General features: G+C 40.3%; 3 protein-coding genes and 1 long non-coding RNA gene across 9 annotated transcripts in view; 2 read left to right on the top strand and 2 right to left on the bottom strand.

The window, feature by feature from the left end:
- Nucleotides 1-3877: 3877 nt before the first annotated feature.
- On the bottom strand, nt 3878-12156 carry LOC120718821 (heat shock 70 kDa protein 12A-like). The gene is made up of 6 exons (XM_040007536.1): nt 11865-12156; nt 6709-6933; nt 6467-6638; nt 5194-5411; nt 4807-4923; nt 3878-3904 (listed from the first exon to the last, which is right to left on the bottom strand). The coding sequence occupies exons 1-6, from the start codon at nt 12144-12146 to the stop codon at nt 3878-3880; spliced, it is 1041 nt and encodes a 346-aa protein (XP_039863470.1). The 5' UTR covers nt 12147-12156.
- LOC120718819 lies at nt 7325-8058 on the bottom strand. Its single transcript, XR_005692562.1, has 2 exons — nt 8020-8058; nt 7325-7431 (listed from the first exon to the last, which is right to left on the bottom strand). It is a non-coding gene; the product is annotated as an uncharacterized LOC120718819 (long non-coding RNA).
- Nucleotides 12157-12256: 100 nt separating the features above from the next.
- LOC120718815 overlaps nt 12257-22671 on the top strand; it is a 44930-nt gene continuing 34515 nt past the window's right edge. Inside the window, exons 1-3 of one of the 3 annotated variants that reach the window (XM_040007525.1) lie at nt 12257-12326; nt 12569-12604; nt 13127-13171. In XM_040007525.1, the coding sequence (XP_039863459.1) occupies nt 12310-12326; nt 12569-12604; nt 13127-13171 (98 nt within the window). In that variant the 5' untranslated portion in view covers nt 12257-12309. The remainder of the gene's footprint in view (nt 12327-12568; nt 12605-13126; nt 13172-22671) is intronic. The other 2 variants (XM_040007526.1, XM_040007528.1) reach the window with 2 other exon arrangements.
- On the top strand, nt 18967-22179 carry LOC120718818. 4 transcript variants are annotated; one of them, XM_040007533.1, is made up of 6 exons: nt 18967-19123; nt 19220-19382; nt 19476-19574; nt 20259-20336; nt 20530-20801; nt 21291-22175. In XM_040007533.1, exons 2-6 carry the CDS (start codon nt 19251-19253, stop codon nt 21355-21357), a joined length of 648 nt encoding a protein of 215 aa, XP_039863467.1. In that variant the 5' UTR covers nt 18967-19123; nt 19220-19250; the 3' UTR covers nt 21358-22175. The 4 variants fall into 4 exon arrangements, with proteins under 4 accessions (XP_039863467.1, XP_039863465.1, XP_039863468.1 ...); XM_040007531.1 differs by having other exon boundaries at nt 18967-19382; XM_040007534.1 differs by having other exon boundaries at nt 18967-19382; nt 20530-20817; nt 21291-22169.

Below are 22671 nucleotides of genomic sequence, written 5' to 3'. Positions count from 1 at the left end.
CGCTGTAGCGGACTCCGTGGTGATCGCGTTCACCATGGCGGACACCATAACTATTTATTTCATTAATTAATTCCAATTTTAATTAATTATTGACACATTTAATTAATTGTTTAATGGTGTATTTAATTAATTCATTATGGCAGTCCTGGCGTTCCATACATTCGAGGTTGCGTGATGATTTAACCTTTTAAATGCCACTTTCTGTGTCTGTGCATCTACCAGGGGTGTTATTCACTACCTTGTGTTGCTCACAGAGATCACTGTGAGAAAGTGTGTATACACCTGCGCAGCGCTAACATTTACATTTCTTTTCTACAGCATTACAGTTCTTCATGTGAATTGATCATGTGATTTAATACCAGGACAATTGGTTAATGTTTTTCTACTACAGGATTTCTGGGTTTATGTGTGAAGAAAACTGTGTTTACAGGTTATGAGTGGTGATGCTGTTACACTGTGTTTTTGGGAAAATGTGAAGGTTACTTTGATAATGTGAATAACATGTGAGAAATTTCCTGTGTTGAAAACTAGTGTCACTTCTTTCCACAGCCATGGATGGTTAACTTTATGGTGTTTTTATGGCACCTCTGGAACCTGTCGACCTGCGCCTGATCACCAATGATCAATGTGTATTGCTAATGTTTGTTTTTTTTAAGAGTGCATGTAGAGGATTCAGCAGAAGCGGACAAGTGAAATGAGAAAAACAAATAAGAGATGCAGTGTTTATGGAATAGTTTGATATAGGACTCATTAGCTGGCCACTTTTGAGCTCATAATGATTGATGAGTTGAGTGACTTTGCTTAAGAGAAGTTACCGATTACATTAATGTTGATTGAATACATGGGATGATCCATGTCTGAGGCAAATTATGGAAATAATTGTAATTTACTGATTTGAGAAAACCTGCACATGACACTTGTCTTGCTAGTGCTGAATACTTATTACTCTTATGATACAATTGTTTAGAAGTGTCAAATTTGATTTCACTTCCAGATTTTGTTTTATATGCCATGATGGTGTGTATGCAGGCTCCTGGCGGAGCCAGGTGTTAACCCTTTAAGACCTACCATAGAACCAAGTCCGCCAGAGCTTATATTATATTTTTACATGCTGTGGAGCCATTTTTGGGAGCATTTCAAGTTGCTATACATCAATACAACAATTATTGCCCAGATTTTAATAATATGTATTTATTAAGTGCATAGTAATTACATAAATTGCAAAAAAAGTGCAATAAACTACAAAAAAATTGAAAATCGTTTTTGAGTTTTTTTAACATAAATTTCTAGTTAGAGAAATTTTAGAGGCTTATCCCTCAAAACTGTAAATACAAAAAAGTTGCACAAAATAGTTTCCTACCACAGGAAATTTATTTTGAGTGTCTTCATACAGTGGGGCAAAAAAGTATTTAGTCAGCCACCGATTGTGCAAGTTCCCCCACTTAAAATGATGACAGAGGTCAGTAATTTGCACCAGAGGTACACTTCAACTGTGAGAGAAAGAATGTGAAAAAAAAATCCATGAATTCACATGGTAGGATTTGTAAAGAATTTATTCGTAAATCAGGGTGGAAAATAAGTATTTGGTCACCTCAAACATGGAAAATCTCTGGCTCTCACAGACCTGTAACGTCTTCTGTAAGACGCTTTTCTGTCCCCCACTCGTTACCTGTATGAATGGCACCTGTTTGAACTCATCATCTGTATAAAAGACACCTGTCCACAGCCTCAAACAGTCAGACTCCAAACATCTGCCATGGCCAAGACCAAAGAGCTTTCGAAGGACACCAGGGAAAGTATTGTAGACCTGCACCAGACTGGGAAGAGTGAATCTACAATAGGCAAGCTTCTTGGTGTGAGAAAATCAACTGTGGGAGCAATCATCAGAAAATGGAAGACATACAAGACCACTGATAATCTCCCACGATCTGGGGCTCCACGCAAGATCTCATCCCGTGGGGTCAAAATGATCATGAGAACGGTGAGCAAAGATCCCAGAACCACACGGGGGGACCTGGTGAATGACCTGCAGAGAGCTGGGACCAAAGTAACAAAGGTCACCATCAGTAACACACTACAACGGCAGGGAATCAAATCCCGCAGTGCCAGACGTGTTCCACTGCTGAAGCCAGTGCATGTCCAGGCCCGTCTGAAGTTTGCCAGAGAGCACATGGATGATACAGCAGAGGATTGGGAGAATGTCATGTGGTCAGATGAAACCAAAGTAGAACTTTTTGGTATAAACTCAACTCGTCGTGTTTGGAGGAAGAAGAATACTGAGTTGCATCCCAAGAACACCATACCTACTGTGAAGCATGGGGGTGGAAACATCATGCTATGGGGCTGTTTTCCTGCCAAGGGTACAGGACGACTGATCCGTGTTAAGGACAGAATGAATGGGGCCATGTATCGTGAGATTTTGAGCCAAAACCTCCTTCCATCAGTGAGAACTTTGAAGATGAAACGAGGCTGGGTCTTCCAACATGACAATGATCCAAAACACACCGCCCGGGCAACAAAGGAGTGGCTCCGTAAGAAGCATTTGAAAGTCCTGGAGTGGCCTAGCCAGTCTCCAGACCTCAACCCCATAGAAAATCTGTGGCGGGAGTTGAAAGTCCGTGTTGCTCGGCGACAGCCCCAAAACATCACTGCTCTCGAGAAGATCTGCATGGAGGAATGGGCCAAAATACCAGCTACTGTGTGTGCAAACCTGGTAAAGACCTATAGTAAACGTTTGACATCTGTTATTGCCAACAAACGTTATGTTACAAAGTATTGAGTTGTATTTTTGTTATTGCCCTAATATTTATTTTCCACCCTGATTCACGAATAAATTCTTTACAAATCCTACCATGTGAATTCATGGATTTTTTTTTCACATTCTGTCTCTCACAGTTGAAGTGTACCTCTGGTGCAAATTACCGACCTCTGTCATCATTTTAGGTGGGGGAACTTGCACAATCAGTGGCTGACTAAATACTTTTTTGCCCCACTGTAGTTTTATTTTTGAAATACACCAATTTTTATACACTGCAGGAAAAACGAAAATAAATATTATACTGCAAATTTGCAAAAAAAGCAGCATATGCATCAAAATAAACTATTTCCAGCAGTGCAATATGAGTCCTAAGCATCCCAGAAACGACACAGAAAGTCATAAAGTCAAAGATAACTTTTAAAAAGACCAGTATAGGCCCTGATGGTAAAAAAAGACTACATTTCCACAAAAATGACGTCACTTCCGGTTTCGGGCAAGTAATGGCGGACATGCAAAAGTTCGCGCTGACGTCTATTCCAACATAGGAAGTGTTATGAACAGCTGATCGGATCGGCAAAGCGTGTTTCTGGAATATTATGTTTTTGTTCCTGCAAGTGCTTTTTATGCAGTTTTTGCAAAGCTTTATGTGGAAGGAAACCGTGACCTAGGACAAGCTGATGGCATAAGATGTAAGTACAACTCCTCCGGTTTCATATGCAAAAAAAATCATTGCGATAGCTTACGTGGTTGCAGAGCTACCGGGATTCAAAAATAGTTACGTAAAACAGAGCGTGTCCGCTCCGACCGGCTCTAAAGGGTTAAGCAAATTTAATATGCAAAACACACTAACATCTTTTTTTGCAGGATTATAGGTCCAGGGTGGTGCTGCTCCAGAGGAGAAGATGCCCTGATGTTGCCTGGGACGTGATCTAGCTAACCTTTTTCTTTAAGACAGGAATCTGATTTTGATGAGTTGACTCAATGGAGTGTCCATGTGTCAAGAGGAGGGATCCAGGATTAACATGAAACAATGAATTAACATTAAATTATGTTTTATATGATTTTTGCAGCGATACGAAGAACTTTGCCTACTTGGTGTTCAATGCTTATGCTGTGTTTTTAAATTGTCTCGTTCCAGCGGTGGGCCTGTGCCCAGACCCAACATTAATATAAGATAAGATGACCTTTATTAGTCCCACAGGTGGGAAATTTGTTTTGCTACAGCAAAAGTGCAAAGTTATGTAGCAGAAATTAGAAAACACTGGAATGCAATAAAATAAAATAAAATACTATATACAATAGAATAAAATACAATAGAATAGAATAATATGTACAATAGAATGAAATACAAATGCTATATACAACTGAGTAAGAAAATACAAAAGTACAACTTTGTCAGAAGAAGAATTGTACAAGAATTGCGCATATACTGTAGCAGTCTTATTGCACGTGTGAGGGTTTGATCAGCTGCAAAAGTCTTTGTTGTGGAGTCTGACAGCAGTGGGGAGGAAAGACCTGCGAAATCTCTCCGTCCCAGACCGTGAGTGCCGCAGTCTCCCACTGAAGGAGCTGCTCAGTGCTGTCAGAGTCTCTTGCATGGGGTGGGAGATGTTGTCCAACAGTGATGACAGCTTAGCCACCATTCTCCTGTCACTCACCATATCCACTGGGTCCAGAGGGCATCCTAGAACAGAGCTGGCCCTTCGGATCAGCCTGTTCAGTCTCTTCCTGTCCCCAGCAGAGATGCTGCCGCCCCAGCAGACCACACCATAGAAGATGGCTGAGGCCACCACAGAGTCATAGAAGGTCTTCAGGAGTGGGCGCTCTACTCCAAACGACCTGAGTCTCCGCAGCAGGTACAGCCTGCTCTGCCCTTTCCTGTAGAGGGCTTCTGAATTATGAGTCCAGTCCAGTTTGTTGTTCAGATGAACACCAAGGTACCTGTAGCTGTCCACAGCCTCAATGTCCATACCTTGGATGTTCAGTGATTGCAGTGGAGGATGCTCGTGCCTGCGGAAGTCTACCACCAGCTCCTTGGTTTTACTGGCATTGATCTGGAGGTAGTTCTGCTGGCACAAGTCCACAAAGTCCTGAGTCAGTCCTCTGTACTCCTTGTCGTCCCCATCAGTGATGAGGCCGATTATTGCAGAGACATCAGAGAACTTCTGCAGGAATGTTTATTATTATCATCAATGGCCACTTCTCTTAACCAAGATATACATGAATATATTATGTAGAGAGTCATTTTTTCTCAGTCCTGGGGTTGTAACACTACAACTTCCTCAGTCCGTAATCACAGAGTGTCTATTTGACAATGACCAAAAAGTCTTTGGATAGTCTTTGTGAATGCAAAAAACCAAAAAAAAAAAACCCAAAGAAAAAAAAACAATCATGATAACTGGCCAGCGAGACAGCACAGCAGCGAGGCGTCTGACAGGAGAACGAAGAATAGTCTTTTTAAGGCTACTGCAGATGGAGATATTCCCCGCTATGTGAGATGCATCCCACAAACCATCACTGAAGATTTCTCTGAGGAATTCTTTGAATTTTTTATCCACAGTTTTTCCCCCCAGATCATTTCCTGAGGCCTTGTGCAGCTCTTTCAGGGCTCCTCCCTCCAGGACTTCATGAACAGTGATGTCAATGGTTCCACCTGCAACACATAGAAAGTAATTAAAAATAATTAAAAGTGACAAGTGATAGCATCTTTACAAATTATTCTCTCCTCCACCCTCCTAATGCAGAGTTTGGGGCCTTTATCACTCACTGGTGAATACACAGAACTATACACAAGTGTGTATATTGCCGCATACAATGATAAAGAGTTGATACAAATATATTTTAACAGTGCTAGACTGTATTACAGTGGAAACAAACTAATCTTTAAACCTGGAGCTCCTCTGTTTACTCACTGTACATCAGTCTAGAAACCCATAACACAGTCTGGTCTCATGCTTCAATGGACAAATAATTTATCTAAATACAAACATACATAATAACATAGTAAGTGTATATAAATACGATACAGGAAATTTGTATGAAACTGTATATCTCAAAAAGTTGATTCTGTTCATCTGGACGTAGCGGTTTCAGTGGGAGAAACGTTTCATCACTCATCCAAGTGATTTCTTCAGTCACAGCTGACTGCAGGTTTCCCCAATCTTATAAACAGTTTGCCTCGAGTTCAATGGACCCCCTAATGATCCTCTACCTAATCACATGAGCCATTGTCTCCCCCCCCTACACACACACACACACACACACACACACACACACACACACACACACACACACACACACACACACACACATTTGCACTGATCAGGAGATGCTCTGTAGGCTATCTCATTGTATATCTGTATAGTGAAAATAAAGGCATTCTATTCTATTCTACCTAATCACATGAGCCAAGGCATGAAAATGGGTGTGGGTTACAATCACCAAGGGTTTCGGGTGAGCTTATTGTGGAACCTAACCCCACCCTATAGTGTGATTTCCTGAGGTCAGATGGCCCAGGTTGTGAGTGGGCGTTAAGGCGTCTGGAAAGGGATGTCAAAACTGGATTATAGCTGGAAGACAGTTGGCGTCGTAAACCACCACCTCTGTTCAATGATGGTCGCCCACAGTGGATATAAAAGGCTTCTATCTCTTTCAAACCATAAAAACATAAAAAAGTAAGAAAAACTGCACTTTGAAAACATAGAGTACCTCCACAGTCCACCACAATGTATTGTGTTCCTGAAGCCTGTTCAAATGTGACTTCACTGTTATTTTCTGTTTTAAAACCATCAGCTGGCAGCTTCTTACACCAGACTGAGGCTGCCTCTGGTTCCAGTGCAATGGCCAGTCTGTCTTCCTTTCCTGGGGTCACAATTCCTGCCTAGAAATCAAAGGTAAATAAATCATTTTTCTCTTTAAAACAGCTGTACAGTACATATTGTCTTTGTTACCTGTGTCGCAGCTTCTCTCATGAACTGTTTTGCTGAAGGATCCCAGATGGCCGGTACAGTCACCACCCAGGTGAAGTCAGACGCTATGAACTGCTTCCCACCAGCATTTTCTGAGATGAACTTCAGAGCGTCCTCCTTCAGGTGTCTCAGAGCTTCTGTGAACACCTTCAGTGCCTTCATTGACCGTCCATTTGCAGCTTCAATTGTCACATCACTATTAAGCGTCTATGATGGCAGACTGGATATTAGTTAATAGGTTTGTAATAGAAGTGGGTTTTGATAATCAATTTATCGATTAAAATCAATTCTTACTTGGATAACGTGATATCGATTCATTAAAATCCCAAATCGATTTTTATTATAAATGCATTTTGCCAAAAAACGTCAGAATCTCAGGTTAAACTTCACAAAACCATTTCGACAACCACACAAAGAGCGGATCCGTCGACGCATCAGAGTCAGTGACCGACAGCACGTACACCGTATGCCATCAGGACTGAAAGCCGACAGCTCACAGATCCTGATGCGTCGGTGGGCCGAAAAGAGGATCCAAACTACACTTTGCATTTCGCTTTACATAAACATCAGCATGAATTCGCTCTTACTTTTGCTATTGTGCTTCCACCACAATAAAATTAAACTTCATGCAGAGCTCTCTCTCTCTCTCAGTGCACTTAAAGAACAGTTTCCTGTCTAAAAATCTCTGTTTTCTGCATTATTCTGCTTGATAGGTTTGTAGCTTGAACCTATCCGCTGGAATGTTGAAGACAATATAATTACACTGCAAAGCAAGACACAAGTAGGCAACGTTCTTCATGTTTCTCGTGCACGGGAGAAAACCGGACAGGCGCCGTTCCCTCGCCCCACCCCAGTTGCTCTCTCCGTTCTCCCGTACCACTGTTCTTTTATTGAGGTTACATGAATATGCATAGGTTCATTAACATATGACGTCTACATACACACAAAGATTACCTTGCCTGTGTGTGTGTGTGTGTGTGTGTGTGTGTGTGTGTGTGAGATCAAGATGTGACCCTGTGAAGCCTCCCCAAAGCTGGTGCCAGGCGTCTAACTGATCTATCTAAACAAAAGGCTCTTATACTTAAAGAGATATACGTGTGTTTGCTAAACCATATATCAGCCAGGACACTCTGCAGAGGAGTGAACGCACTCCCCTCTTCATGCTACATAGAGTTGTTACAGACCTCCTAGGATGAGACATTCTTTCAATCTACAAATGATTATATACTTCTAAGCATATATGAGTAAATTTTTCTAAGCATAAATGACAATCAACAATACAAAACCTAACACTGCTTATTACCCACCAGTCTACCGTTGTTTACAGCCCTGTTATTTTACTTACTTCCGACAAGAAAGACTCATTTCTGCTGTTCAATACTGAACAAGTTTAAACTTTTTAAAATTATGCAAAATTTTTTTTTTTCTGCTCATTCTGTTGGTTTGTCTTTTGCCCTTCTCCCCCGTCCCTCTTCTCAGCTGTTTCTCTTTCCCTCTTTCTTTCTCCCCTTCTTTCCCCCAGTCAAGTCTGTCCCGTATTCAGTAAGTGAAAATAAAATAAACAATAAAAGGTGAATCAAATGGACCATTACGGCAAGGCTGGGATGGTCAATTTGGTAAAGTAAATCCGTTGGGCATCTTTCTTTGCCTTTAGACAACAATTCTGATGGCAAAAGAGCCAAACGGGACAGGCGCAAAAAAAAAAAAAAACATTATGCAAAATTGCAAAATGCTTAGCTGTGTCTCTAATAAAACCTCTGTAACTTTGCTCTGCTTTACTTCAGCAGCATCCGATAATGTTTATATGTAGATCATTCATGGGTTTTTTCCGTTTTTTTTTTCTCTGTTGCAGAATTGTTTTAAGGTTATCTGCTATATGGCGGCGCGTGAACAACGCGAGGCTCAGTGTCTCTCCAGAATCTGCTATTTAGCGTTTTTTTATCTACTTTTAACCGGATTATTCGTCCAGAATTGCTGTGCGTTGCTGACCTACAGCAGACAAGAGCTTCTCGACATCTGGACTCACAACTCCAACAGTTTTATCGCCGATCTCCGACTCATCCCAGAGATCTCCAGAACACCGGAGGCTGCCCACTCTCCCCGGCCGGGCGGAAGTGCACGCAGACGGCGCCGAGATCGTAAACAAAGGCGAGGTAGGCGCGGAGGGCTACAGGCTAAGCTAAAGCTAACACCACACCGGCTGCCTTTACCCAGTATTTTTCTCGCCAATGTCCGTTCTCTGGCAAACAAAATGGATGAGATACGGCTCTCCATCACTAACAACAGACGGACTATGGACTCAAATGTCATGTTTTTCACCGAAACATGGCTGAACAACAGCTGCCCGGACAATGCTATCGAATTAGCAGGACGCCACACACACCGAGCCGACAGGCTAGCAGATGACTCCGGCAAGACCAGAGGTGGAGGTTTGTGCATTTATATTAACAATGCTTGGTGCATGAACTCCACTACTACTGAGAGTCACTGCTCACCTAATGCGGAGTTTTTAATGGTCAAATGCAGACCTTATTATCTCCCCAGAGAACTCACCTCTATCATACTCACTGCCGTGTATATACCCCCCGACGCTAATGCTAGGTTGGCATTGAAAGAACTTTCTGCAGCCATTAACAAACACCAGAATAAACACCCCGAGGCTGCTTTTATTGTTGCTGGCGACTTCAACCACACCAACTTAAAGACAGTCCTCCCCAGATTCCACCAACATGTCTCCTGCCACACCAGAGGAGACAAGACTTTAGACCATGTGTATTCCAACCTGGCTGGAGCCTACAAAGCCACACCCCTCCCCCACATTGGACAATCGGACCATCTCTTCCTGTTCCTCACACCTAGGTATTCACCACTCATCCAACGTGTGAAACCTGCTGTGAGGACAATTAAAGTGTGGCCAGAGGGGACAGACGCAGTGCTCCAGGACAGATTTAAAAACACAGACTGGAATATGTTCACCCACACAGACCTGGAACAGTACGCCTCATCTGTACTGGATTACATCTCCGAAACCACAGACAGTGTCACCACCCAGAAACGGATCACCATGTACCCCAACCAGAAGCCTTGGATGAACCGGGATGTTCGTCTCCTCCTGAAGTCCCGCAACACTGCCTTTAGGTCAGGAGATGCACACGCCTACAGCACAGCCAGGGCTAATCTAAAGAAGGGCATCAAAAAAGCCAAACACCATTACAAAAAGAAGGTAGAAGAACACTTCTCCAACTCCAACCCCCGACGCATGTGGCAAGGACTCCAGACCATTACAGACTACAGGACCACCAAACCCTCCCCCGCATCCTCTGATGTCTCCTTCCTCAATGAGCTCAACAACTTTTATGCTCGTTTTGAGCGAGGGAACCCCACAACCACAACCAAAGCAGACATGACGCCAGACCACCAACCTCTGACTCTCTCCCCCACCGATGTAGGAGCAGGATCAATGTCCACAAGGCTGCAGGCCCTGATGGCATCCCCGGGCGTGTTCTCAGAGCGTGTTCTGGGGAGCTTGCAGGAGTGCTCACAGACATATTCAATCTGTCCTTGGCCCACGCTGTGGTACCGGCCTGCTTCAAATCCACCTCCATCGTCCCGATACCCAAAAACTCCAACCCATCTTGCCTCAATGATTACCGCCCAGTAGCACTCACCCCCATCATCACTAAGTGCTTAGAGCGACTGGTCCTAGCACACTTCAAATCCTGTCTCCCCCCCACCCTGGACCCCCACCAATTCGCATACCGCCAGAACAGGAGCACAGAGGATGCAGTCTCCATCGCACTGCACTCTGTCCTCTCACACCTGGACAACAACAACACCTACGCCAGAATGCTGTTTATAGACTTCAGTTCAGCGTTCAATACAATCCACCCCTCACAACTCATCAAGAAACTGACAGACCTGGGCATCACTTCCCTCATCTGCAAATGGTTACTGGACTTCCTGACCAACCGCCCCCAACATGTCCGGCTGGATAACCACTGCTCATCTACCATCACAATGAACACCGGTGTACCACAAGCCTGTGTGATGAGCCCTTTCCTCTACTCCCTCTTCACCCACGACTGCAGACCTGCTGATGGTTCCAACACCATCATTAAGTTTGCAGATGACACCACGGTGATTGGCCTCATCAGTGACAATGATGAGGCCGCCTACAGGGAGGAGGTGGATCGTCTGGCTGAGTGGTGCGACAGAAACAACCTGCTGCTTAACACCGAGAAGACCAAGGAGCTCATCGTGGACTACAGGAGGAATGCTGACCCACATCCACCCATCCACATTAAGGGGACGGCTGTGGAGCGTGTGAGCAGCTTCAAGTTCCTGGGAGTCCACATCTCCGAGGATCTCACCTGGACGACCAACTGCTCCAAGCTGGTCAAGAAGGCTCACCAGCGCCTCTTCTTCTTGAGGACTCTGAGGAAGAACCACCTGTCCTCAGACATCCTGGTGAACTTCTATCGCTGCACCATCGAGAGCATCCTGACCAACTGTATAACAGTCTGGTACGGGAACTGCTCAGCCTCTGTAGAAACTATCTACACCCTCACTTATCTTAACTGCACTACTGTATAGCTCTGTGTAAATAATCATTCTGTACATTAGATAATCTTTAATCCTACAACTGTTTACAACTTGCATAGTTCCCATTTCTGTATAGCTGTATATCTCAGATTCTGTAAAGTTATTTATTTCATATTCTGTATAGTTTTTCATATTTATATCCTGTTCATATCCTGTACATAGCTTGTACTCACTACAGCCTGTATATACTTATAGTTATAGAATATTCACAACATACTTCATACCGTGTACATTATAACATACCATAATAGACCCATTTCTGTAATATACTCACATATCTATATTATTGCTAATATATTGTAATATATCTATATCACTAAAGCACTTCTGGATGGATGCAAATTGCATTTCGTTGCCCTGTACCTGTGCATGTGCAATGACAATAAAGTTGAATTCTATTCTATTCTATTCTATTCTATTCTATATATATGTATGTGTGTATATATATATATGTATATATACATATATATAAAGAGAGAGAGAGAGAGAGAAAGAGAGATATTAGAATATTGATATAATCAGATCGTTACACTTACTTTGCCATAGAGGGACATCTTGAAGCATTCAAAGAAGAATTTCTTTCTGGCTTCATCGCCACGTGTTTTAAAATAAGCTGACTGGGCTTCATAACCAAAGCTGAGAAATTTTTCATGCTCATCAAAAAGGATGCAGGTCGGAGTCTTTGGGGTCCTCAGTGCAACCTGTTGACCCCAGTATTTTAAACGAGGTTCAATTTCTGCTTCTCTTTTTGTCAGACTGAAAGCATACCCACTGTATGCAGTGCCAAAGTCTATTGCTATGATGTATGAGTTATCCATTGTGGAAACAGTGCTGAAGAGCAGCAGTTAAAGAGTATTTATGAACAAACCAGGGGGCGGACCTCACTGAACTCCACCCCCTGGTCTGTGGAGTTCAGTGTAACAGTCGTACTTGTGTCAGACTGGAAAAAGACTTTCACTAAACAAGACAGGAGACACCACGATGAGTACTCAAAGCAGGTAAGTACATTATATCAACCTTTATCATCTGCATAAACTGGCAGATTTAAAGGTTACACTAATTAGAACCATTTAAACGTGAAAATGCCTGAATGTAATTTGAAGTTTTGTTTAACAGTTTTCCTTAGTTTGAAATGATATGACAGAGTATGAAGTGCGCAGATAAGGTTTAGTATTTTTCCTCTCTGGATATCTGCCTAAATATCTGTGATATCAGTGTTTCCTCTTTACCTTCAAATTAGAGATTGCAATCAAGCAGCAGCTCCACAGGAGCTAAGGTAAGGATTCGCTCTTTTTTTAATATCATTTGATGTTTCTGATCAGAAATGTTTTAAATTGCTTCATTTACATGGTTTTCACAGCTTGACACAGTATAGACTGGATGAATTATACTCTATGTTGCTATATGATCTTCATATCATAAGATTTTACATTTTAGAAAAGCTCAATAAACATTAAAACTCTGAAATGAATTCTTCAAAATTGTTGTGTGTATTGTGAATAACTTTTCTAAAATGGTTTTAAACATTTTGGCAGAGATGGGAAAAAAACTGAAGTTTCTCATTTCTTCTTTTTATTTGATCCTTTTTTTTTAATCTGTTCACCAAGACTTTTGCTTTGCATGCTGTATATTTGTCTCACAGTATGGTGGTGAAACATCAAAGTCTGCTGTACAAACTCACATAATTACACTCATATTGTTAAAGTATTTTAACAGTGAAATTTTAGTCTTTTGCAGACTGTATGCTTGATAATACATATGCTTAATTACACTAAAAACATGATTTTTTTTCTCACAGGTCTGTGAAACGTCTAGAGGAGGAACTGAATTCAGTTATACAGCGGTACAGTTGGCATCTTCCGGTGAAACATCAAAGTCTACTGTGCAAACTCACATAATTATACTAACATTGTTAAAGTATTATTTTAAACAGTGAAATTTTAGTCTTATGCAGAGTGGTATGCTTGATAATACGCATCAACTGAAAACTGACTGAGATTAATTTTTCAAAATATTTTTTCCCAGTTTCAGTGAGTAAAAATCTCTCAAAAACAGTGAAAAAATCAGCACTGAACACTGGACCTATGTTATTGATCATCAGCAAGTGTGAGCATATCTATAACCTCAATAAGGGAGGTTTTAGCAGTTTGTTTGTCTTGAAATTTAGGTTTCTCTAACCCACACCTGCCGCCTGCAATGACCTGAGCACAGAGTAGCCTGCTGAGCCACCTCCTGGTCAAGGCTCTTAGTGGAATCTGTCCGTAGCTCAGTGGACTGGAATAGGTGAAATTTGGACAAGGCCTTCAGCAGGATCTCTGGATTGACCCAGATGACCACCCTGAGCATGGAGTTCACTAATCCTCCAGCAGCTCAAAAGAAGAGTGCCATAGAACATGTCCAGGTCTAAGGGGGGAGCCAGGGGCCCTGGCATGCAAATTTTAAGTTGCTGGCTGCCCTTTGGTGCCAGGAGATTAAAGTGGCCCCACTAAATGCTGAGTGTCCAACGCAAACTTCCTTAATTGCCTGATCACCACCATGCCATGTAGGTTCACCGCCTCCATCTGGGACTGAAGGAACTGCAGGATGTGAGAGTGCAAGACAAGGCACCAGAAAATATTATCACTGCAGCTTCTGAGCTTGGGTCAGAAGCTGCAGTGATACAAACGTAAACGGACACACAATGCCTCGACATATGGTACCACACAAAGCGCAGGTGGTCAACGATCACTGGTTTTACTTCTGTACAGGCATTTTATATGTACGCTTTTGGGCATGGATGGGCTAGCTGGAGTGCCTTAAAGAAATATTCATGTGTCATAACCAAGGGGTGGGGACTCATTACATATGAAGAGGTAATGTAAATATACCAGAGAACATAACAATCTTCCTAGGAGTGGGCGTTTTACCAAATTCATTGCAAACCCAGGAACTCTACAGGCCTCAGTGAGCAGGTTAAAGGTTAATAATAATGACATCAAAATTAGAAAAAAACTGCTCAAGCACGGCTGTTTGGGAGGGTTGTGAGAGAAATCTTCTTCCATATAAAAGAACATAGCTATGGTTTAGGCTTGCAAAGCTGGGGGTGAACAAAGCACAAGACTTCTGGCTGATAAAGTGACACATCAACGCAGGTTACTGCTGCTAAAGTTTGTTCTACAAGATGCTGAATCAGGTGGTGGACTTGTACACAAAACTGTAGATACAGATGTATTTCTAATCATGGAGCTGACTGAATATATTGCATATTGTGAATAACCTCTATATTATGTTTTTAAACAGTTTGGCTGAGACGGGAAAAAAACTTCATCAGGCAAAGTAAACATTTTTTCTTTTTTTTTTTCGCCTGTCCCATTTGGTTCTTTAGCCGTCAGAATTGTTGTCTGAAGACCAACAAGGATACCAAATGGATTTACTTTGCCAAATGGATCATCGTGGCATTGCCGTATTGGTCCATTTGATCGACCTTTGGTTTTATTATTTATTTTATTTTATTTTCAGATGTTACAGACGGGACAGACATGAGTGAGGGATAGGAAAGGGAGAGAGAAAGAGGAAGGAAAAGAAAAACAGAAGGGGAGAGGGACAGTGAGAAAGGGGGGGGAAATCTCCTGGATCACCTGTTTAGAGAGAAAGAATAGAAAACAAGCAAAAAAAACAAAAGCAACACAAACAAAACACCATCGCATTAATCTAGCTAAGTGTAAACAGCAGTAAATACTAAATATTGAATGTTGTTGTGCAGCACGCAGGACAGACAGCACACAATGTGTTTTGAAGTAGCAGCCAAGAAAGGTGTAATTTAAGTCTACGAACAGTGAACACCCAAAACATTTTTTCCTCATCTTTCATAAAAGTCTGAAGTTTCTCATTTCTTCTTTTTATTTCATTTTTTTTAATTTGTTCACCAAGAATTTTGCTTTACATGCTGTATATTTGTCTCACAGTATGGTGGTGAAACATCAAAAGGTGGAACTGAATTCAGTCATGGAGAGGTACTGTTCGATTAATCTGGTGAAACATCAAAGTCTGCTGTACAAACTCACATAATTACACTCATATTGTTAAAGTATTTTAACAGTGAAATTTTAGTCTTTTGCAAACTGGTATGCTTGATAATACATATGCTTAATTACACTAAAACCATGAATTTTTTCTCACAGGTCTGTGAAACGTCTAGAGGAGGAACTGAATCCATTCATACAGAGGTACTGTTGGCATATTCTGGTGAAACATCAAAGTCTACTGTACAAACTCACATAATTATACTAACATTGTTAAAGTATTATTTTAAACAGTGAAATTTTAGTCTTTTGCAGAGTGGTATGCTTGATAATACACTAGTATAGTATAGTATAGTACACTAGTATCGTCACTGATTTCTAGAATCGATTCAATTCCGATTCACAAGGTCGATTCGATTCGATCCACGATCCACGATTCGATTTAATTCGATTGGATTGGATTCGATTTAAATCTGGGAAATTTTGACAGTCAGAAATATAATTCAGATCAGTACATTTACATATTTTTGTATCAATAAAAAGGAAGCTGACACACGCAAGACTTTATCACAGGTGTGAGCGTCACAGCAGATGCCTTTGCGTCAAAGTAGCTGAGGATAAAACACAGAAAAACATGAAGGCGGTTTTCCTGGCCTGGGATTTTATAAAAATATTCTGCAGTAGATCAAAAACGAAAGAAAACCATTAATTAATGAACATTACCTCTGACGTTACAGCGGTTTTATTAGAGACACGGCTAAGCATTTTGCATTTTGAATAATTTTAAAAAGTTTCAATTTGTTCAGTATTGAACAGCAGAAATGAGTTTTTCTTTTCGGAAGAATGTAAAAGGGAAAAAACAGCGGCCGACAGCGCTGTAAGCAACAGTAGACTTGTGGGTAACAAGCAAGCGAATAATGAAGAAAGGGAAACTGTTCGAGAGAGGAGGGGGGGGAGGGAGAGGGAGAGAGAGAGAGAGCTGCGTATCGCAATGGAAGCAAAACAGTAAAAGAGTGAATTCATGACGATGTTTATGTGAAGCGTTTGGATCTTCTTTTGCTGCTGGTTCGGTCAATATTGTTTGGAGAGAGATCAAACTAACAGCTTTAGAATCAGCGCATAAAGGGCGTGAACACAAAGCCCGGACCCGGATCAGCGAGCTGTCGGCTTTCAGCCCCGGCTGTGAGAAAGGCGACATCTAACCGATTCTGATCCGCGGGTCGCGCTGTGTGTTTAAGTCTATGTGCAGAATCCCTGTACCTGCTCTCATTTACTGTCTTAACTGTTTGGTGGTTCTTGAAATTTTGTGAGATGTCACCAGAGATTCTGGCATTTCGGGCAAAATAAATTTATATTAAAAAATCGATTCAGGATTTTAATGAATCGATTTTACGTTATCCAAGCCAGAATCGATTTTAATCGATGAATCGATTATAAAAACCCACCCCTACAATACACATCAATTGAAAACCGGCTGAGATTAATTTTTCAAAATATTTTTTCCCAGTTTCAGTGAGTATAAATCTCTCAAAAGCAGTCAAAAAACCCTATGGAACACTGGACCAGTGTTGCGTACCTTCAGCAGGATTGAGACAGATGACCACCCTTATCCCTGTAAATCAACTGAGCATGAAGTTCACTGGAGTTCATGGAGTTCCTCCAGTGGCTCAAAAGGAGGATGCCAAAGGGTGCCATGGAACAGATCAACAACTTCATGATAGCTTAATAACAGTGATTTACAATATCAAACAAAACAGATTTATTTTGTTTAAAGAAACAAATGTAGAATTTAAACTGTTAGTGTTGTTTTCTATATGTATGGTATTATTTAAAAAAAAAAAAAAAGATTGATCTGATATTGTTCACAGAATCTGCGTTTAACGATGAATGTATGATCTGATGCGTTTTAACACATGAATTTGTTTGTTTTTAAATAGTTTGGGTGAAATGGAAGAAGTTTACGAAGTGACCCTCAAAAAACCAGGGTAATTAGATTTCTGCAATTTTTATGGACACTTATGAACCAGTATTTCTATCCACTGTCGCTCAATATACATGTCCATGATTATTTAAATCATTCTGTTCCTAATATTAGTTCATTTTAGACTTGAATTTTTATCCTCAAAATTTTTTTGAATTAATTGTTAAATTTCTTCCAAAAAGGCACATACCATTTTTACACACTACTATTTTACTAAGAGATTGGTTTTAAAAAATAACATTAAAAGGGGATGAAAATTTAAATTGGACCTGTATCGGAATAACTTCTTCTTGTTTTTATGTTTTAACAGTTTGGCTCAAATGGAAACATTTTACAAACAGAAAATCCAAAAAGAAAGGTAAACACATTTTAATACATAAAAGACTTAAAAATGCTTCAAATCCACATTCAGGCTGTGCTTGTTATGGTCCTGGGTCATTGACCCGGTGTTTTGTGTTATTTGTGCCTCCCTTATGTTTGGTCTCTATGTTTCTTAGTTGCTCTGTCTCCCCTGTCAGCTGTATCACCTATTAAAGTCTGCATCTCAGTGTTACGTTTCCTGTTTTACTTTGAAGTTCTGTGTCCTACGTGAATGTATTGAGTTTTGCTTCCCTTTGGTCTCACCATGTCTGATTACTCCCAGCTTTGCGCTCCTTCTGTGTCTCATTCCCCTCTTTATTCCCCAGTGTATTTAAGCCCTGTGTTTCTCTGTGTCAGTGTTGTGTCCTTTCTCATGTGTCTGTGTCTCTTGGTGAATATTCCCATATGGAAAAGAAATAGTAAAACCTTATATGACTTAACTCATTAAAGTGGCCACTTTCTCATTACTTTCATATATTGTTTTAGTAAGTATCCAAAACGTACAAGTTTTATTATATAATTGTTCAAGGGATCTTATATCTGTTTTTACTCTTGTATGCTTTCATACAAGTTTCACACAAGACAGATACAAACTTTATAAGATTTATTTAAATGTCTTTTTCATGTGGGTTAGTTTATATTTTCCAGTTTACTTTGGTTCTGTATCATTTCCATGTCAGCAATAAAGCTGCATTTTGAGTTTTTCCCGTGTGTTACGAGTTCTCCATTTTGGGTCCTCCTCCTGCCTGTAAACAGCCGAATCATGACAGTAGTTACAGCCCACATTTATAATTTGATTAATTTTTTTATTTATTATTTTATTAATAGAAACATGTGTGTCCTCAATCACAGCAACCTTCATAATATTTTGGAACAGAGATACATTTTTTTCCTTTTTCTACCCTGTACTCAAGATTAAAAAATATATGTAATTTAGAAACTGACATGCAATAATAAAAGTGCAGATTGCAGACTTTTTAGGTATTAGCTGTTTACAGTTTGCAGAAATTACAGAAGTATTTTATACTTTAATGTTAGAGCACGCCAATGTGTCAAACACAGCGATGATATTTATATCAAGGTATTCATGTTCATAACTTTTAATCAAATGACTACTTGTTGTCTTTAAATGTGATTTTCTCCAGTTTTAATTTTTAAGGAACTCCTCTGTTGGTGTGGCTGTATGCTTGTGAACACAGAATTAGTTTGGTGGATGTATTATTATTTTTAGATTCAACTAAAAATAAGAATACTAACTCCGAAGGTCATGAAAAGTTATTAATTTACAATTTTTTCAGATAATAAAGAAACTTGAAACCACTCACGAAACAAAAAATATCTATAGTCATGTGAACTGTGGAGCACAGAAACAAATCATTTATTTGTACCAAACACTATTCCACAGATCTGCACATAAAGAAACTGAAGAAGAATTCAAATCGTTCAAAGACAGGTAATGTACAGAAACACTGATTTAACAGTGCTGTGTATGTTGCTCCAGACACTGCCATCTGTTATTTTTTTCAACATTATCTATTACTATTACCAGAGTGGCAGGAGAGATTGAGCTTGCGCTAAAGATGGGGAACCCAGTAAATGAAACCAGACTGAAAGAGATGTATGAAAAACTGAGGAAGGACTGGGCTAGAATCAAGCCTAAAATCAAGCAGGCAGCTCAGAGCGACCCAGAGCAAATCAAAGTTGGCATTCAGGTACATTATACAGTCTAACGAGGTGAGATCAGAGTGTAGTGTGAACTTTTTTTCTTGTATAAAAAATATTTTCATTCCCTCTGATGATTATAGCGCAACTTTCAATCTGGGGCAAAGGGAATAGAGCAGAAGAAGAAAGAGATAGAGTCAGTATTTAACCTTAATGTGGACAGCACTGAAGCATCTCAGAAGGTACTAATGTGTTTTGGATGTGTTAAACATGATCACTAAAGCTACGTCCATACGTACATGGGTATATTCGAAAACACAGATTTTTCTATGCATTTGCACCTTTCGTCCACATGTAAACGGCGTTTTCAGTCACTGAAAATGGAGATTTTTAAAAACTTATTTTTTTGGGAAAATCAATTTTTGCTTTTACATGTGGATGAAAACTGAAAAAACGCTGCATCAAAGATGTGCGCCTTTTTTGACATCACACCCTGCGCTACGTTATTGTTTCGGTGAAAATAATTTCTACAATGGCGGACTTACACAAAATACTCTTACTGTTAATTTTGCTGTGTTTAAATGCTTACTTATACACACAAATATATAATGAATATACACACAAAGTTACTGTCCCTCGACACATAGGACTCAGTTCTGCTTCTATACGCCATCTTTGTTTACTCTTTCCCACCGAGGCTTCTAGACTTTGATTGGCCAAAATTTCTACACAGTTAGGAATATATCACCACCTGTTGTTTTGGCACGTTCCTGGCAGTGTTTTCCTTCATTTTGGGCATTTACGTGTGGACGTTTGTTTTTCTTTTTAAATGAAAATCTCCGTTTTCAAAAATACCCATGTGCGTGTGGATGTAGCCTGAAGCTTCTGTGATAAAGATCAATGACAGGTTTCATTATTTGTTTCAGGTTCATGAATACACAAAGTTAACCCTTCAGAACCTTCAGCTTGCTGTTTACTACAGTTTCAAAGGCACTGCTGCTCAGGTTTGTTGGAGTTACAGATACAACATTACACACATTGTATATACACTACACTGTGCATTTGTGGGACAGCAATCAATCACAAGATGTTAAATTGTGTGTTTAATAAGAAACAGTAACTTAAACAGGACATTGGTTTTTTTTGGTCTGAATGTTGTTTGTAGCCATGTAAACTTGAATAATTTCTCAATGGCAGGGGTTCCACGGACAGGAAGGTGAAACTCATAGCTTTAGTAACCTTACCCAGAAGTGCCGCTGGCTGAGCGCCTTATTGGTGCTGAACGATCCCCCTCTTCAGCCTGACTGGAAAAATCATGATCCAGGGCAAGATGCTTGGAACTTTTTCCCACAAGAGATCACAGCTGAATCTGCCACATCACTCTGCCAGGACCACTCTGAAAATGTTGTTGGATATAGTTTGACATTCCAGCATCCAGACGTGAACCAGAGTGAAGATAAAATGATGATGTGAGTTCCAACCAAGGTATGGAAAAATTCACTGGGTCCAAGAGGTAAAACCTTACTAAGACATCACCCCACCCTACTGAGTTTTTGGGGTTAGAGGTTGAAACAGCCGGGTAGGACTGCACTGTCGGTGATAGGTGGTGTTTTAAGTCACCACCTGTGTTCATCCCTGAACAGAGTAAAGGTCTACAGAATCTCACCACTGTGAGGATCCTTGGACTCATTTTTGACCAGGATATGTCCCTCAATGTACGCTCCTATTAAACAAATATGTAGGACTGCTTCCTTCCATTTGAGCAATATCTCTAAAAGTAGAAATATCATGTCTCAGAGTGACCTTTAGTTAGTTATGCTACAATAGTTGTAGGCTGCTGGGGATTCCCGTGATGTATTGAGTATTTCTTCTTCAGTCACCTTCCTCACTCACTATGTGTTAATAGACCTCTCTGCATTGAATCATACTTATTATTAATCTCTGGTTCTCTTCCACAGCATGTCTTTTATCATGTCTTCATTCTCTTACCACAACCGGTCGCTGAAGATGGCCGCCCCTCTCTGAGTCTGGTTCTGCCTGAGGTTTTCTTTTTTCCCTTCCCACTTCTCCCAAAGTGCTTGCTATATGGGACGTATGATTGTTGGGTTTTTCTTTGTATGTATTATTGTAGGGTCTACCTTACAATATAAGGCAAATGCTGTTGTGATTTGACACAGTATAAATAAAACTGAATTGAACATGAACACCTGTCCCCCTCTGTTGACACGGCCCCCTGAGCTCCCTGCACCACCTCACCACTGCAGCAGGCCAGAAGCCACAAGTTCAAAAAAAAAATTCCCTTAACTGACAGTAGCACTACCTTTGTCAAAGTGGAGGGTATAGTTTGGTAACACAATCTGTCCTCAGGTTGGGTGTTGTTATATTTGAAATTATCTTTTGCTCATTATTTCCTCAACTTTTAAACAGCAAGGATTAAAGTGCTTCAAAAACTGAAGAGAAAACTGCTGTATATGAATAAAGCTGAATAGAAAACAAGTGTTTATTCTGCTTTTGCTGTTAAAGGAACTTAAGTCAAATAAACTACTTATGACTACAACTAGTCAGGGACTCAAAATGGAGAGCAGAGGAGAGTCAGGTCAGGATAAGTTAAGCAAATCAGTTCCACATATCTTAGTAAAATACAAATGATTTGAATTTCAAATTTGATGTAAAGTTTGTGCTCATGTAAAATTTGCAGTCTCTTCTTTGTGTTGTGTGCTGCTTCAGTGCCAAGATAACCTCAGAGCAAATAAATAAAACCAGATTCTACTGAAGCTTTCTGCACTTCATGGGATTTCAAAGTTTATTTAGAAGTCTTTATAATGTGTCTGGAAAGGCTGCAGCCTGCAGCCACTGTTGGTCACACAGGAAGTTTCCAACATTTATTCTCTGATTTTAATCCCAAAACATGTTAATGACATAAAACTGACTGCTATTACAAATCTCTAAAATGTCAAAACCAACAACCTTAAAAATCTTTTTCAAGAAATGTGTTGGCATGGCATTTTTTGGGCAAGTTGATGTCTTTATACCATTACAAAGTTCTTCTACCTGATTAAAACACACAGGCTCAAACGTGTCAAAGGCAGTAGAGCAGGTGAATTTTGTAAAAACTTCATGTGAAGGTAGGGCGGTCATACATCAGAGTTGTTCTATCTTATTAACGAAAAACTGAAAAAAATCTTTCACACGTTTCTGTGCAGCTATTTATATGAGAAGCAGGGGAAATATTCAGGGAAGTCAGTTACTGAGAAAAAAAAGCCGGGGGTTGTTGGAGCTATTCTCAATAATATTGGCAAAGGATTGTGTGGGAGCGTTTCATTCGTTCCATAAGGAGTA

The sequence above is a fragment of the Simochromis diagramma genome, unplaced genomic scaffold, assembly GCF_900408965.1.
Source record: "Simochromis diagramma unplaced genomic scaffold, fSimDia1.1 OVJJ01000664.1, whole genome shotgun sequence".
NCBI lineage: Eukaryota > Metazoa > Chordata > Actinopteri > Cichliformes > Cichlidae > Simochromis > Simochromis diagramma.
The sequence above is the reverse complement of the archived record's forward strand: the minus strand, read 5'-3'. Positions and strand labels throughout refer to the sequence as shown.

What these genes read in the sequence shown, in the direction of transcription:
- LOC120718821 (XM_040007536.1), bottom strand. Translation starts at nt 12,146, where the DNA reads ATGGATAACTCATACATCATAGCAATAGACTTTGGCACTGCATACAGT. An exon ending in TGAGAGAAGCTGCGACACAG is followed by an intron (nt 6,639 to 6,708) that starts GTAACAAAGACA and finishes TTTGATTTCTAG; the next exon opens with GCAGGAATTGTGACCCCAGG. An exon ending in AGACTATTCTTCGTTCTCCT is followed by an intron (nt 4,924 to 5,193) that starts GTCAGACGCCTC and finishes ACATTCCTGCAG; the next exon opens with AAGTTCTCTGATGTCTCTGC.
- LOC120718818 (XM_040007533.1), top strand. Translation starts at nt 19,251, where the DNA reads ATGGGGAACCCAGTAAATGAAACCAGACTGAAAGAGATGTATGAAAAA. An exon ending in GCACTGAAGCATCTCAGAAG is followed by an intron (nt 19,575 to 20,258) that starts GTACTAATGTGT and finishes TATTTGTTTCAG; the next exon opens with GTTCATGAATACACAAAGTT. An exon ending in TCAAAGGCACTGCTGCTCAG is followed by an intron (nt 20,337 to 20,529) that starts GTTTGTTGGAGT and finishes TCTCAATGGCAG; the next exon opens with GGGTTCCACGGACAGGAAGG.